Source organism: Nycticebus coucang, chromosome 15 (assembly GCF_027406575.1).
Source record: "Nycticebus coucang isolate mNycCou1 chromosome 15, mNycCou1.pri, whole genome shotgun sequence".
Classification (NCBI taxonomy): domain Eukaryota; kingdom Metazoa; phylum Chordata; class Mammalia; order Primates; family Lorisidae; genus Nycticebus; species Nycticebus coucang.
In genome coordinates this window covers 78,833,287-78,850,649 of record NC_069794.1, presented here as the reverse complement: position 1 = coordinate 78,850,649, position 17,363 = coordinate 78,833,287, and the positions used below count along the sequence as shown (strand labels likewise).

The window sequence follows — 17,363 nt, the reverse complement described above, 5'->3', positions numbered from 1 at the left end:
ACCTTTATTTAACAAAATTAGTTACTGAGAAGCAAAGACAAACCATTGATTAGGAGCTAGAAAGTGGGTGAAAGAACTTGAGTTTTTGTCCTTGGGGACATGACCCATGGCGGCCTTCTAGGAAGCTTGAGGAAGAAGCTGCCCAGGGAGAGTTTTCTTGGTGCTGAGCCCTGAGTGAGCCCGAGAGCACTTTTCCTCTTAGCTGTTACCAGCACTTTCTCTAGTGTTTTCTGTCTTGAGAAGGGTCTTGTGAAAAATAAAATTCCAGTTCCCCAACCCAGCAGAATCAAATCTAACTGCCTCATGGAGACACAGTAACAAAAATTTATATTCTTTACCTGCCCTAGGAGGGTTACCTGCCATGGCAGTGGGCGTTCTCTGAGGCCTGCCTCCTCTGCAACACCGGAAGGTCTCTTTTCAGGGGACGGGAAGCTCTGTGCCCTCTGTACTTCCAGAGTGTGTTAGCTGTCCCCTCCTCAAGGTCCCTCCCTGTCCTCTGCTTGCTGCCGCTGCGCCCTCTAGTGGAGGGATCATTCCCGCTTTGTGGCATTTCTAGAAAAGCCAAGGAAGGATGAGGAGGCTGGTTAATCCTGGCACTGCCACAATGTTCAGGTGGATCAGGGAACTCCAGCCCCTCCAGGCCTCTGTCTCAGTATTTCCGTCCAGCAGAACTGAGGCTAGAAACATGGCCTGATCACAGAGCCACTGGAAGTGCTAGCTTTCTAGTCTCACAGTTACTAGATGAACTATAAAGGCAATAAAAATGTTTTCTGGTTCCACATGAACACCCAGAACCAACAAGCCCTTTCCTGCGAGTCATAAAATCACAGGATGATACAGCTTTTCAGATGAGAAAAATGAAATGCAGAAAATAAGTTGACCTTGCCCACGGTGGCATGATTAATGGAAGAACCATTACAAACTAGAGCTTGGATGCCCAATCCAGGGGGAAAGGCCTTTTCTATCGTTGTTAGGATCAAACTTTATCTTTATTTTGAATGGAAGGAATAAAAGAAATATTCATGTGCCTCCTTCCCCAAGGAACTAGAGACATTGGTGATTATAACTTTCTCTTCTAACTCCTCTCAGGGATTCCAGAGTGAAGCTCCCAGTGCCCGAGTATCCTTTTCTGTCACTCGTATCATCTCTCACAAGACAACAGTGATATGCAAAAGTTATTAAGGACACAGACGTGGGACTCAGCCCAATCTGGGTTCAAACTTTGCCCTTTACTAGTTGTGTGTGACTTTGATTACTTTACTTCTCTGAACCTGTTTCTCTGTATATAGGTAAGAACTACTTCATAGGCCAGGCTTGGTGGCTCCCACCTGTAATCCTAGCACTGGGAGCCTGAGGTGGAAGGATCCCTTGAGCTCAGGAGTTCAAGACCAGCCTGAGCAACAGTGAGACCTCTTCTCCACTAAAATATTAGAAAAATTAGCTGGGTGCTGTGGTAGGTACCTGTAATCCCAGCAACTCGGGAGGCTGACACAGGAGGATCACTTGGACCCAGGAGTTTCAGATTGTTGTGAGTTAGGCTGAGACCATGGCACTTAGCTTGGGTGACAAAGTGAGACTCTATCTCTCAAAAAAAAGAACTACTTCATGAAATCTAAGGCGTTTAATATACTGGCTCACACAGAGTAAGTGTTCAGTAAATACCAGCTGCTATTAATATTATTGTATCTGACCTAAGATACTATCTAGAAGCCCAGTCAAGAGCAGAATAGACTCCACAACACCACAAGAAGCCAGGTCCCTGGTCACCATGAGGCTCTTGTTCCTAACTCACTTTCTATTTTGTGAATGACGTGCTCCCAACTCAGGCAATTGTCCATTTGAGGGTCTAGTTTCTCCATTGCCATGCCAGAGCTCTCTTTCACCTGTGTTTTTGGTCTCTTAAAGGATGCGGCATTGCACGTGGAACCTAAGAAAGAAAAAATGGAGCCAGGCCTGGAGCAAGGCAAGAAACCAAGACTAGATAGTGTCACCAGCAGCGAGAGCTTCGCCAGCTCTGGGTTTCAGGAAGATAAAAGTCTGAGTGATGTTGAGGAAGAGGAGGGTAGGTATTACTTCCTTCCTGTCCTACAGTCTGAGATATTTTTACAACATACTGTGCATCTCTGAAATTTTTTTCTTATTTACCACCCTAATAAACATCCGTGGGAGACTCTGGAGACTTGAAGGGTAATGTCCTGAGGAGATAAGATTTGAATTAAGATTATTTACAGAGTTACTAATTTTGACAGGGAACTGTACAATTGTCTCCCCTCAGGCCTTTTTTTCTTAAGGGATCATCCTCCTTCCCCCTCAGTGCTTGTGTAAAAAAGGCTAAAGGCTTGGAAAAATCGCTGATGTTCATGTTGAAATTCAAATGCTCTTGAAAATGAACTCTGATCTACTTGTTGGTTTGTTTTATGTTTTGCTAACATTGTTCCAATAAACTCGGATTTGGTGGGATAACAAGATCCATTGCAAACAGTTACGGTTCTAATGCTTTCCAGATTCTGAAGGTTTCTACAAGGAGCCCATCACTATGGAAGACCTGATTTCTTACAGTTTTCAAGTGGCTAGAGGCATGGAGTTTTTGTCTTCCAGAAAGGTCAGCCTCACTCTTCACTGTTCTTTTTATTTTTCTTTGCCAGGCCTGGAAACATACTTTTGATAGCAAAATCCATTTTTCCTAGTATTTGCTTTTACCTTTATCCTTAAATGTAGAATAAACTTCATCACAAAGTGCCTTAATTTGCCCTCATATAGAGAGTTTTGAGAATGATGACTTTGGACGTCAGGGGGTAGAACTTAATTCCAGAGGAAAACCTTACCAGGTTTCAGGCTAGACAAGTCGGGCTACCACTGTCCGTGGTGCTCTGTGGTATATTTTCAAAATTGGCCAAAACTTCAGAACACACGGCCTCACAGGAGAGCTTCTATTTATATATCCAAGTGGGGCCCTCCCACAAAACTGCAGCTGGATCAGGAGCTGATCTCGAGAGCTCAGGATAAAACTGTGGGGAAGTTACGCTCACTGGTAAAACTCAGATTATAATGTCCTGCACCAGGACACTCCTTCAAAACGGTAGCCCAGCAGATTCAGAGCATTTCCCTTGAGAGGACCTGTATTTGTAAAGAAGCGCTTCATATTTAACATAATTCCATGAGCAGGGAGAGTGACTTCCTTCACAGCATGTGAAATGGATCGTCACATTAAGAATAATGACTCTGACACTGAGAGGGCAGAGGAAATTGGTGGGTTAGATTGAGGAAATGCATTGATTATGCAACTGTTTTATTGTAGTGTATTCATCGGGATCTGGCAGCGAGAAACATTCTTTTATCTGAGAACAATGTGGTGAAGATTTGCGATTTTGGCCTCGCCCGGGATATTTATAAGAACCCTGATTATGTGAGAAAAGGAGATGTAAGTCAATTTGACGTTTATTTGACTCATTTATTCCCTGTCACTTTTTTTTAATTGTTAAATCATAGCTTGTACATTAGTGCAATCAAGGGGTACAATGTGCTGGTTTCATATACAATCTGAAATATTCTCATCGAACTGTTCAACGTAGCCTTCATGGCATTTTCTTAGTTATTCTATGTAGACATTTGTATTCTGCCTTTAGTAAGTTTCGCCTGTACCCATTCCCTATCATTTTTAAACCACAGACCGAAGCCCTTGGTAGATATTTACACTTCCTCAGCGGTAGTCCCGGAAGGCCATTATGTGCTTTCTGTGAAGACAGGCAGTCCAGATGAGCTGCATCCCAGAGAGCCCTCCCAGGGGACTCAGAAAAGCCACTGTCCCCTGGTTCTTTTCTTCCCTAGTACCTCAGGCCAGCCAGCACAGCCTGAAACTTGCTAACCTGAGAATTGTTTGGTGGGGCCTGGGTGAGACCTTATCTTTACCTTCCTTTGACTCCTGTGGGAGTTCCTTGTACCACTGAAAAGAACGGCCTGGACTCTTTCCTTGGAATAAACCCGGACGATTGATTCAGCAGGTGTCTCTCTTTCAGGAAAGGGCGGGGGAGGCCGACAGCAGTATCTCCCTGCAGAGGAAATTGCTCACCTCCCTGCATGTTTTCTATGCCTGGTGCCCCATTGCTGGCCCACGCTCCTTCTTTTTCCTACTTGTTTTTGGACATAGTGTTATTTTTCACTTTTGCGGGTGACCTCCCTTCTCCAGCCTGTACTCCCAGGATTCAAGCCCACGCCTGGGCTCTGATGATTACAGGAGTGGTTTGCAACTTGAGTGAACATACAAATTACCTGGAAAGCTTGTTAAACTAGTTTGTTGGGCCCACCCTTAGAGTTTCTAAGTCAGTAAGTCTTGGGTGGGGCCTGAGAATTTGCATTTCTAAAAGCTAGTCCCAGGACCATCCTTTGAGAACCACTGCTCCAAATCGATTGCAAGAGGGACTTTACCTAACAAATGCAATCAGTGTAACCTGGCTTATTGTACCCTCAATGAATCCCCAACAATAAAAAAATAAAAATAAAATAAAAATAAAAATAAGAAAAAGAAAGGGAACAATCTTTCCTCAAAGCCCTAGTCTGCAAAGATGGCATCTGCCCATGTCAGCCTGTCCCTCTTTTCTGATCTGTGTCTCTTCTAACCTCTCCCTGCCCCCCGCCCCCCATTTTCCTCTTCATGTCTCTATTATCCTGTACTTCCCATCAGTCCCCGTCTGTCTGCAGTGGTGGTGCACAGCATGCTGGGATTTCTTGCTATCTGGAAGAGAAAAATTTGTCTGCACGCTGGAAAACCAACCATGCATGCTCCTTAGAGACCGATCTTCCTTCTTTCCTCTTTCTCTTTTTCTCTCTTTCCACTGCCTTTGCCAACTGTCCTCATTCAATGACTTTTGAAATTCTGTCTCTGCATAGGAATGCTTTTCAGAATCCTCCTTCTTAGGAAAAGTTCCTGGAAATCACCACCAATTTGCAGGGTGTCTTCTAATTCCAATCACTCTTTTCCAAGCCCTTAGCGGCGCCATAGAGTGCAGGCTTTTTTTTTGCAGGGGAGGATTTCTTACAGAGCCATGGAGTTAGAATATGCTGAACACATCAGAGGGGGTTACTAAGCATCTTTTGCTTTCACAGGGCTCAGTATTACATGCTTAGGGTTCTCTTTTAGCGTAACAGTGCATGCTAGAAGGGTTTTTTCTGTTAGGAAACTGGAGCTTCTCTAGGAAATGATTTATGGGCCAAATGTTATCTGAGAGGTGACCCCATGGGCACTTGGGTTGAATGTGCTTTGTTTTCATGCCCTTCTGCTCAAGGCCCCCTTACCTTCTTCCAGACTCGACTTCCTCTGAAATGGATGGCTCCTGAATCTATCTTTGACAAAATGTACAGCACCAAGAGCGACGTGTGGTCTTATGGAGTATTGCTGTGGGAAATCTTCTCCTTAGGTAAATTTGGGGGAAGGAAGAGATCAAATAGCCCAGAAGTAAATGTCCACATCTTCTGCTGAGCGTCCTGTGGGTAGATACAACCTTTAGATCAGCGCCCATGACAACTGAAAACCCTAAGGGAAACATGAGTCCATGTGGAATCTCAGATGAGTAATGGGTGTGTTTGCGTGCTCCATACTGTAAGAGTGGTTCATATGGTCGTGAACAAGCTCACACCAACATAAAATATGAAGTTGGGTTTATCTTTTTCTGTACTTAGCCCTCTTCTTCTAATTCTGCAAACATTAGATCGAGCATCTTTGGCCTTCCCTCCTGCATCTTCGGTCTCAGAGTTTTTCTTAGGAATAGCCCTGGTAAGTGCAGCTGAACCAGTGGGAAAGGGGTTATTAGAAGGCTTACCCAGCGCCTCTGGTATTAACACACGATACAGCCTTGGACACTGGTTTCTGCTGGATGAACAATGGAGAATACTGGTTCTATTTATTCTGCTTGTAATAACATGCACGGCAGTGACTAGAAACCTTGTTCAAGGCACACAGATAAGCACAGACCCCTGCATCTGCTCGTGGATACATGCCGATGACCTGAGGCCTCCCAAACTCGAGTTCTAGCCAAGAGTCTTTTGGGCTTTGCCAAAAATTTGCCTTTTGTAGCAAATAAAAGTCACCCAGTAACATCCCTGGTTTCCTGTAATGTGTAAAAATCATTCTCCTGCTTTCGATGACAGGCACCTGTTGCTTCCAGTCTTTGAAAGCAGCTTGGCGGCTGCAGTGGCCCCACAGTGACACGGTGCCAGCAGCGCACGTCTCCCAGCTGCTTCCTACCAGCAGCAATCACTGGAAAGTACAGGCAAACAAATGCTGAGATAGACTAGATCTGAGGGCTGGAACGGAGCGGATTGGAAGGGCCTGCCGACCCCCACCCCAGTCAAGAAGCCCTCCAAAAGGAGAGATTACGGGGGAATCTTAGGAGAGTAAAACTGGCAAAAGGCAAAATGCGGCCCCTCCGGCACCCTCAGGTCTGCAGACTTCTGATCACAGGCAGCCTCCCACCTAGCCCACCCCTTTCACCCTAGGCCTGGAGCACAAGGCCCTTCCCCTGGGCTTGTCACAACTGTTAGTTCCCCGGTGCTGTGAGAAGTATGCAAGAAAATCTCAAAATCTCAAAATCATCCTCACTAAGTATGAATGATCCACAAGCAGCCATGAATTTTTTTTTTTTTTTTTTTTTTTTTTTTTGAGACAGAGTCTTATTCTATTAACCCAGGCTAGATTGCCCTGTTCACAGCCAACTCAAACTCCTGGGCTTAGGCGATCCTCCAGCCTCAGCCTCCTGAGTAGCTGGGACTACAGGTGCCCAGCACAATGCCTGGCTAGTTTTTCTATTTTTAGTAGAGATAGAGTCTTGCTCTTGCTCAGTCTGGTCTCAAACTCCTGAGCTCAAGGGTTCCTCCTGTCATGTCCTCCCAGAGTGCTAGGATTACAGGCGTAAAGCCATGGATTTTTAAAGTCTATTGGCTTTTTAAAAGGAAGTTCATTAACTCAAGGATAAGTCTCCAGTGATGGGATTTCTTTAGAGTTCCGTGTGAGGAGAGAGCAGAGACCCTTCAGAGAGTACCCCTTTCCCAACCAAACAGGCCAGAGCAGCCACTGGAATGGTCGTGGGCGTCAGACACCGGCATCCCGGGACCAACCAGCCAAGTATATCACGAATGATGATTTGCTGAATTGCTGTGTATATTTTCCTGTACACTGAGGTTCATTCTCATCGCTGGGAACTTGTTTCTAAAACATCTCTTTAAAGGGAGGAAGGAGGCTGGGCGCGGTGGCTCATGTCTATAACCCTAGCACTCTGAGAGGCCACAGCAGGAGGATCTCTTGAGTTCAGGAGTTTGAGACCAATATGAGCAAAAGCAAGACTCTGTCTCTACTAAAAATAGAACAATTAGCCAGGCGTTGTGGCAGGCGCCTGTAGTCCCAGCTACTCGGGAGGCAGAGGCAGGAGGATCCCTTGAGCCCAGAAATTTGAGGTTGAACTATGATGCCACAGAACTCTGTATAGGGCAGCAGAGTGAGACTCTGTCTCAAAAAATAAAATAACAAAAATGAAGGGAGAAAGGAAACCCCGAATTGCACCCTCATGGTCTTTTGTACCCTAAGCTGTATGTAACATGCTGTGTTTCCCACATTGTCTCCCACAGGTGGGTCTCCATACCCAGGAGTGCAAATGGATGAGGACTTCTGCAGCCGCCTGAAGGAAGGCATGAGGATGAGGGCTCCAGAGTACGCCACTCCTGAAATGTGAGTGCTCGGCTTCCTCCCTTCCCAGACAGCTTTCTCCCCACAAAACTCTGAGAGGGGATGTTTTGTTCATTTTTAGAATCTCAGTCTTGGAAGATGAGAAAGTTCTTTCCGTTAGGGATGCCCTCCTCAGCCCCTATTGGACCCAGCTGTGCTGGGAGTGTTTTCTAGAAGTGGGGAGCCTTGTCCTCGACCCCCTACCTATTTCCTCTCCTGACCACTGACATGACTTTTTAAGGCCTCTATCTGAAACCCAAGTTACAAATCTAGTTTCTAGGTGTGGATCCAGGCAAAAGGAAAAGAACACTCAGGGACTGAAGGCAGGCCCGTGGCCCCTCTCATGGAGTGGGAGCCAAATGAGCCGAACAGCCACAGGCACCAAGGGCTGGAAGCCACTAGTGACCATCTCTCCATCCAACCGAAAGACCCATGAAGGGAACGATTTGGACTGCAGGAGAGGAAATGTTAGAGGGGAAAGGGGAAATTTCCTGACTGAATCACAGTTATACTCCACAGAAGGCTGTGTGGGCAACACGATCTTTAGCGCCCTTCAGAAACAGGCTCCACAGCTGTCTGAACGGCCTAGAGCAGATGACTTCTTCAGGTGCCTTCCTGCTGTGCCGTCAGGGGACTCCGGGAAGATGACAGGGTCCGTAGAAGGTTTTCTCCATTGTGCAAATTTTACTAGCTTGACTCTCTTGGACATACTTTTTTTCCTGAGGCTTTGTGGATGTTTTGCACTTTGAGGTCCGAGCAGGAATGTGATGACACGTGCAGTTTTGTTGAGCTGCTGACAAGGACATGAGCCTCCCTGAGGCGGCACCACCTTTCCTGAACTGGCCCTCCCTATCCCACCCACACAATAGGGTCCTGTCAGGAGCCCTGGCATGGCCTTTAAGGAGGAGTCAGAGGGAATGAAGGAAGTGTGGGCTTGGCCAAAGGGCTAGAGTGCTGTCTCTTTCCTTCATCATCTGGGGATGATGGTAGGTCAGGCGCAGGACGGGAAGCTGGGCAAGGTGGACTGGGGACTTGGGCCAGCGAAGGCGGGGCTGCGGAGTACAGCCTGAGTACAGGAGGAGAGAGGGGACCTGCTCTTGTCAGTCTGGCATGGTGTCCTCATCAAGAAAGGGTTGGGAGCTTGAAGCAAGGCCTCTTTCTGAGAGCCAGGGACAAAGCTAGATTAGTCCCCATCACTATATTTGGGCTAGAGAGGGTTGAAGGCCTTGTGAGTTTTTCATTGCGTGATTCCTTTTACTTTGTAAAAGTAAAATCCTTTTGTCTGGATTCACACCTAGAAACTGGATTTGTAACTTCAGTTTCCAGATAGAGGCCTTGAAAAGTCATGTGGTCAGGAAAGGAAATAGGTAGGGGGTTGAGGACAAGGCTCCCCATTTCTGTGCCGAGAGACCTGGTTTAAAATGAACTCACTTTGCACTTTATGGTTTTCTAAGTGTCTTCCCACACACGGTCTCATTTGACATTCCCAACAACCTTGAGAGACAGGCAGGGCAGATATTATAATCTGAATTTAACGAGTAATGAAAGTCAAACTCTGAGAAGTGAGGCAGTGTGCTCTCTGTCAGTTGAGGCGTAGAGACAGAGTCCCTAGCCCTCCAGACTGATCTCCCTAGACCCTGGAGGCTGCTGAATTAGGAATATACCCCACGTGTCTCAAAAGAAATGGCCCTCTGATAAGCCCGCTTGTCCTTTGAATTAAGTATGTCCTTCTACTTTTCATATAATCTAAAAATCACAAGAAGTTCTCAATTACTAATTACTAATGATAAAGGCAGTTATTAAAGAACATTATTTCTCTTCATCTCAAAATATATGCTAAATAGTACAAAATCAGTCTCAATTTTTACTTAAAATACATGCCAAATAGTATGAAATTAGCTTTTATTTTAATGTCAGAATAATGGTAAATACTATGAAATTAGTTTTTATTATAACAGTATTTAGTAATACTTCACCAGCTATTCAGTGCTTGTAAGTGCCAGATATTGGTTTAAGCACTGTTAACATACGTTAATTTAACATGTTAAATGCTCCTAACAACCCTATAAACACTGGCTGCTGTCATCGCCATTTTACAGATGGGTAAACTGAGGCACAGAACATACCTGCACAGGATTTTTCCAATTCTTATCCAGGATCTGGTCCAGAATAACTGTTGAGATACAAAGTCACACCAACTTTGGGCTAAAAACTCCCTTGGTCCTTGTTAAACTTTAAGTCTTGACATAAACCGCACTCAGGTAAACCCCAGTACCCCAAACAGCCTATAGGGAGAGGTATGATTTCTCGATTCTGGGGAAGGAGAAGTTTCCTTTAGAAATTTTGAAATGAAGATGACTTGTGACATGTTTCTTCAAAAGGCCATAATTCAAACCATCGGCCATTTTCTTAAGCATGTGAGAGTTGATGGAGGAATTTCCAAGAGTAGGGAGGCCTGGGTGAGGACATAGTGCAGCTTCTCAGAAATGGGATCCTGTGACCTGAACTTGGCTTTGAACTTGGTGATGGGTTTGAAGGAAAATGCTTCCCATAGCCCCCTTTACTCCTGGCTTGGGAGCAACTGGTGCCTCTTTGCTGTATTAAACCTATTTACTTAGTGGTGTAAAATCATGTAACATTGAGCTGTTGGTTCCTCACCCAGAGGCTGTTTAATCAGATGTCTTTTGATTTCTTTTCCTTTCCTTTGGTGTTTGCTGAGATGATTCACATTGGATTTTTAGGCAAGAGGAGGGGAAACTAAAAATCAGAAACCAAGAATCAAAAATAAAAACCAGCAAGAGGTCCAAGATGATCTCTTTTTCTTTTCTTTTTTTTTTTTAATTTTTAATTTCAGCTTCCTTGTTCATTCTTGTTCGTTTGAAGTACTCTTTTTTGTTGTTCATTTTCTTCGTCCTCTGGTGATGCTCTGTCCCGCTGTTTTTGATGTTAGTAGAGACGGGGTCTTACTCTGGCTCACTACTGCTCATACTGGTCTTGAACCTTTGAGCTCAGGCAATCCACCCGCCTCAGCCTCCCACAGCGCTGGGACTACAGGCGTGAGCCACCACGCCTGGCCGATGGTCTCTTTTTCTACTTTCATCAGGGAAACCTGGGAAAGGACCACTCAGGACAGCCATGTGTCCTCAGCAGCTGCTGGTTCCCAGTGCTGTGAGGTGACGGTGCCAGTGGAGAGAAACTCAGGGCCCCTGCTTGATGGAAGGTCCCTGCTCCTTATTCTCAGGGCCCCGTTTTGTTTACCTGGGTGTAAGCCTTTCTTGTTCTGGCTGTCTTTGACAGATTAGCTAGGTATATACATGTTTAATGTTCTTGTCCCTGTCTCAGAGAACCTGTTTATTGATAGAGATAAAGGTGCCTGGGACTTCTAGGCTTGCATGTATGCAGTAAGGTGGACGCAGGTCAGCCTCTGCCACAGCCAATACAGTTGGGCTGATAACCTCAGACTTTTGTCTAGTCACCTGTGTCTGTCGTATATATTTTATACGTATCTCAATAAATTAGTAAAACATGTAAACTTAAAGTGAGATCCATATTGGATTGTGCAGATTGCATGTCTTATGTTATTTCTGACCTTTGACCACTGGCGGGATGGCCCCAGGGGGCCTGCAGGGCCTGTTCTCACAGCATGAGGAGCAAGTGCCTTGAGCCTCACTCAGAGGTGATGCTGGTCAGGACTAGTTGGGACCTGGGGTACTGTGGCTGCCTATCCTGTGTCTCCCACAAAGCAGGGACAACAGTCCAGAGTTCTAGAGTTAGAATTCCTTTCTTATTTCTGCTGTTCTTGGTTTCTGCAAATTGAGTCCCAACACAGCACACTCCACACTTTCCAAGGAACCCTCACAGCTCTTGGGAAGTAAAATAGGTACAGCAGATGAAGTACAGGGTGGGAGGGAACCCAGATTGCCTTCTGAGAAGAGTCTGAACAGCTCTAGACAAAGATTAAGGGACAAAAGCTCATAGTGATCACACGCCTGAATGGCAGACCCTCGCCTTTGTGTAGGGGAACCCCCAACTTTATGCACTTCTGTCCCTTAATCAGAGACTTAGGGCCTTTGCTTGCCAGGTACTTGGCAGGAAGCAGAACTTGCATTCCACCACACAAATGGTAGGAAAGCTTCCCTGTGAAGACTGATGCCCATGAAAGACATTGTATACCACACGGTGCCTTTAGTCCCCTGAGTACCTAGAAGCTTATCCTCAGCTTAAAGCAGAACTTTAGGACACACACACCTGGAACACACTCTCTAGCCTCTGAGGATTGCTATTACTGAATAGTATTTTTTGCTGTTTAGGCTTTGGCCAACATTGAAAGACACTGTACAGAACAGTCCTATGAAGTCATTTCTGCCTGATTAGTGATGTAGTTGAGACCCATCCAGAAGAACCTTCTTTTAGATTTCAGTGCTAAGAAAGGCCATACTTCCTCCAAGTAATTGCTTGGTTTTTAACTTCTGGCCTTGGGGCATTACATAACTGATTATTCCTTCTTTTCACCAGCTGCCTCTGTCAAAGTACTCAGAATAGTGAGATAAAGTCTGCATGTTATTGACAACTTTGCTAGTATCATCACCTTTTTTATCTTTATCTTCCTTCTGACATTCCTCTCTTTTTCTTTATATTCCTTTATGCTGTCTTTGTCAGCCACCTCATATACTTTAAAATGGGGATAGTCTTAGGGTATATTTGGAGTTGCTGGTGCCCGAAGGCATACACCCAAAGCTAGAGAGGTAGAATGAGAATGTCTCGGCTCTCCCCTCTGCGCCCAGCTCGCTGCGCCACGCGTCATGTGTGCGGCATGGCTAACGAGCTCATGGGCGTAGAACTCTGGTTCCCAGGGACCAGAATGAGAACCGGAAGGTCTCAGCTCTCCCCTCTGCGCCCAGCTCGCTGCACCACGCGTCATGTGTGCGGCATGGCTAACGAGCTCATGGGCGTAGAACTCTGGTTTCCAGGGACCAGAATGAGAACCGGAAGGTCTCAGCTCTCCCCACTGCGCCCAGCTCGCTGCGCCACGCGTCATGTGTGCGGCATGGCTAACGAGCTCATGGGCGTAGAACTCTGGTTCCCAGGGACCAGAATGAGAACCGGAATGTTTCAGCTCTCCCTGCTGTGCCCAGCTCGCTGCGCCATGCGTCATGTGGCTTGCCTTTCCAAGAGCTCTGCGGGATCCACAGAATGCGAGCCTTCCACTCTGCAGAGGGCTCAGAGCTACAAAGAGCTTGGGTCGCTTGGTACACATTTTCCACTGCCTGTAAGGCCTGGCCTAAGGAGCCTTTTTAAGTGGTGGTGGTACAGACCCAAACCTAACAAAATGAAGCTATGACACACACTACAGTATTTTATGCATGATGACACCCACACTCTATGGTATGTAGGGCAATCAGCAAACAGCAAATTATCACTGCTCTCCAGTTATTTCTATTGTGCTTTTACCCAACAGCTACCAGATCATGTTGGACTGCTGGCACAAAGACCCAAAAGAAAGGCCGAGATTTGTAGAACTCGTGGAAAAGCTTGGCGATCTGCTTCAAGCAAATGTACAAAAGGTAAAGCTAAATGTATCTAGAATATCAGAAGGCAAATGCCTTCGAATGTACATCTAGGGGGTGTTCTGTTTGTTGTTTTAAAATCTCTTAACAGAATAGCTGAGATCAGCATTAAAAAAGTGTGTATTAGCTTCTACAAACACAACCAAGATTGTGCAGATGGCATAGTTGAAGGTGACATAATGCTTGACAGAAATTGGATAAAGTCAAAATTTGTGCAAATACCTCTATCTTGGCATTTTAGGATGGTAAAGACTATATCCCACTCAATGCCATACTGACTGGAAGTAGTGGGTTTACATACTCAACTCCTGCCTTTGCTGAGGACTTCTTCAAGGAAGGCATTTCAGCGCCAACGTTTAATTCAGGAAGCTCTGAGGATGTCAGGTAAGATTTTTTTCCACAACATTCTATTACAGAATTTTCCAACATGGCAGAAAGGAAAGAAAGGAAGAAAGGGTGAGGAAAAAAAGAGAGAGAAAGGAAGGAAGGAAAGCTGGGAAGGAAGGGAGGGAGGGAGGGAGGGAGGGAAGAATTATATAGTGATCCACCCATATACCCATTCCCTAAGTTGAACTGTTGTTGACGTTTTACCCTAGTTTTCTGTACACTGTGTATGTGTGTTTCTTTTTGCTGAACCATTTTAATGAAGGGTTAAGGCACTTCCCCCTTAACACTTGGGTATACACCTTGTAAGAAGGTTATTCTCGGGCAGCGCCTGTGGCTCAAAGGGGTTGAGCGCCGGTCCCATATGCCGAAGGTGGCGGGTTCAAACCCAGCCCCAGCCAAAAAAAAAAAAGGTTATTCTCCTGTGTAAGCCTCGCCAAAATTATCACACCAATAAAATTCCTTAATATCATCTATTATTAAATTTCTATAATTTCTCCAAAATGTTTATTTATACCTTTTTAAAAAAGCAGGATCCAGGCTTAGTGCCTGTAGCTCAAATGACTAGGGTACCAGCCACATACACCAGAACAGGCAGGTTCAAATCTAGCCTGGGCCTGCCAAATAACAATGACAACCAAAATATAGCTGGGCATTGTGGCGGGCACCTATAGTCCCAGCTACTCGTGAGGCTGAGGCAAGCCCAAGAGTTTGAGGTTGCTGTGAGATGTGACGCCACGGCACTCTACCCAGGGCGACAGCTTGAGACTCTGTCTCAAAAAAAAAAGCAGGATCCAATTAACATGCATTATGTTTTCTTTTTCTTTCTTTTTTTTTTTTTTTTTGGCAGTTTTTGGCTGGGGCTGGGTTTGAACCCACCACCTCCAGCATATGGGGCCGGTGCCCTACTCCTTTGAGCCACAAGGCGCCCCAGCATTATGTTTTCTTAAGCTTAGTCCATCTTATTTTAGAACCATCCCTGCATTATTTTCTTCCCCCATGACATTGACTTTTTTGATGACACCTTCAGATAAATAAAACTAAACAAACAAAACTAGTTTTCTTTTTCTTACCTAACTAGTACATTTCACATTACTACAGAGGAATTGGAGAAGGCACAGGGAGTAAATACTAACTGAGGGCCTCTGCTGGCCGGGAGTCTGCACTTCATCACTGGTAGTTACGCATGTGTTATAGTTGCACGGACGCACGTACCAACTCCTTACACCTGCATGGATCACTCCAAGTGTCTAGGTGAATTTGCCTTGTGAAAACCACATAGTGGATATCTCTCATGGTCTTTCCTAATAGGTCATCAGCGAAATGTATAAAGGTATAGAGACACCACACAAACACTATCCGTTTCTCCCCATCTGTAATCACAGAACAGAATATACAAGACTGGCCCTTGCACTGATTATGCCATTAAATCAGCTATGTAAACCTGACAGGTCATTTTGTCACCTCCCTTGCTTTTAGGAAGCGGGCAGCTGTAAGTGATATAGTTTTATCAGCTTGCCTATCATTTCCCCTCTTTTATTGTAGGGGGTGCAGACCAGGTGATGCTTTACGTTTCTTCTAGGCCAGATGTTTTCTGATTCTACCAGGGACCAGGGTGGGTCCCACTGGGATCTTGGTCAAAACCATGGAGTGTGAAAGAAGTGGCATTACTGTCAGGATTCCCAGTGGCCACAACAGGAAAATTTGAACCTCAGCAATTAGGCCACCTGCTATTTTGGTTCATCTTAGCTAGGATATGGTGCCCATGGTCTCCTGACTAATCAAAGCTGGGTGCATTTTCCTATCTTGATTATGCTTTCTCTTTCTTCATTAGATATGTAAATGCTTTCAAATTCATGAGCCTGGAAAGAATTAAAACCTTTGAAGAAGTTTTACCAGATGCCACCTCCCTGCTGGATGTAAGTGTGAAGTTACTACTCAGGTCTCCCCAAAAGTACTCTTCACCAGATCCCATCCAAACACCAACTCTAGTAGTCTGTCAGCTCCTGGGCAATGAAGGCCTGTAGTTAGTGGTGGTTAAAATGACAGTGTTAGGGATACTGACAACTAGGTTTAGCTATGTAGAGCTAATTTGAAAGTAGAAGTCCATGAATTAACTCCAGGCCCCAAGTCCTTGCCTGGCAGGAATTTAGTTCCTTTGGAAACTCCACTGTATGTTTCTAAGCTCTTGGTTGCCAGTGATGCCTCTTTATTTTCAGAATAACAGAGGCAACTCCTAGCTGTGTGGGTGGCAACACCTTATGACCTAATAGAGCACTCTCTCTTACAAGCAGCCTGGAGACTGGGAGAAGTCCAGCTAGCTCTTATGACCCTTCCTTTGAGCCTCTGCAGGCCAAACGGCTATGTTCCTACCCAGCCACACTGGGAGAAGCAAACCACTATAGCTGACAAGTAAACGGCCTCCCCAGCTCTTCTCTTTAGAGCCCTGGGACATGGAGTTTAGAGAATAAAAGGAGGGGGACAAGGATAAGCAGGAGTGTGGTTGTGGTATTACTGCAGGTGTCAACTCCAGACAAGCACATTGCTATGCCTAGGAGCAGGCTAGAAATGCCAGCTCTCAGGATCCACGCTCCCAGATTCAGACTGCCTTATCACAAGACCCCTAGGGGATTCCTGCACACGGGAAAAGTTTGAGAAGTGCTGGTGATGACTGCACCCCATAAAGGGCCTAGAAAACCAACTACAATGTGATGGTGATCACCACCATCAGTGTGGCCTTGAGGCAAGCACAGTCACCCTTAAAAACACCAAAACCGGGCGGTGCCTATGGCTCAAGGAGTAGGGCGCCGGTCCCATATGCCGGAGGTGGCGGGTTCAAACCCAGCCCCGGCCAAAAACCACAAAAAACACAAAAAAAACACCAAAACCTTGCCAGACATGCCAAATATACAGACTGGATGATTTAAGATGTTTTAAACATTACAAATAAGTTGCAGAATACAAAATAGATGGAAATTTTGTTTTGCTGCTTGTACATTGGTTTCAAGGCCAAGGAAACAATATTGAGCAAAATACGGAAGATTTCTCTCAACCTTAAACACTTTTCCTGCCCTAATACAGTGGTGAATTATGCAACTGCTTTGTGTGCTTGGTTGTTTCCTGATAGGTGAGGATGTGAACACAGCCCAGTGAGAGCCTCAGAGAGTGGCAGGATCAAACGGAGGAGTCCACTTACTGGGATATACTGTTCACAGTTGAATAAGGATGGGTCTGCATAAACAGACCCATGCTAAAGATGAATTAACATGGAAATTTAATTGCTAGAAAATATGACCAACAGAGCCTGAAAATTCCATAGAATCACTAAGGAAAAAAACTGAACCATACATTTATAATCTTAGACTTTTTATATATCATGGCCACCAAATAGCTCAGCATACATAGGAATAGTCATGTGCCAAAATTAGCTTTAATATATGTAATAATTTGCTTAAAGGCTTAATATGGAAAATGCTAACCTGTTACTTGCAGTTTTCCCGTTTGTTTAAATTTATTTACTTCGTTTTCAAAAAGAAGGGTCTTGAAGTCACTGGAAAGAGGCATTTCTTGCAACTGACCAAGTCTGTAGTTGTCAATAGAGAGAAATACTTTATCTCAATAGGCAAGGATTATGGAGGGTGAGGGCACATCCAGAATCACCCGTGGGCCAGGTGAGAGTATAACCTTTCTCCTTCTTC

General features: G+C 45.2%; 1 protein-coding gene across 1 annotated transcript in view; it reads left to right on the top strand.

The window, feature by feature from the left end:
• FLT1 (fms related receptor tyrosine kinase 1) overlaps window positions 1–17,363 on the top strand; it is a 187,719-nt gene that overhangs the window by 164,367 nt on the left and 5,989 nt on the right. Inside the window, exons 21-28 of the mRNA XM_053563427.1 lie at window positions 1,906–2,062; window positions 2,505–2,602; window positions 3,299–3,421; window positions 5,303–5,414; window positions 7,618–7,717; window positions 13,173–13,278; window positions 13,523–13,665; window positions 15,500–15,584. Coding sequence (XP_053419402.1) covers window positions 1,906–2,062; window positions 2,505–2,602; window positions 3,299–3,421; window positions 5,303–5,414; window positions 7,618–7,717; window positions 13,173–13,278; window positions 13,523–13,665; window positions 15,500–15,584 — 924 coding nt within the window. The remainder of the gene's footprint in view (window positions 1–1,905; window positions 2,063–2,504; window positions 2,603–3,298; window positions 3,422–5,302; window positions 5,415–7,617; window positions 7,718–13,172; window positions 13,279–13,522; window positions 13,666–15,499; window positions 15,585–17,363) is intronic.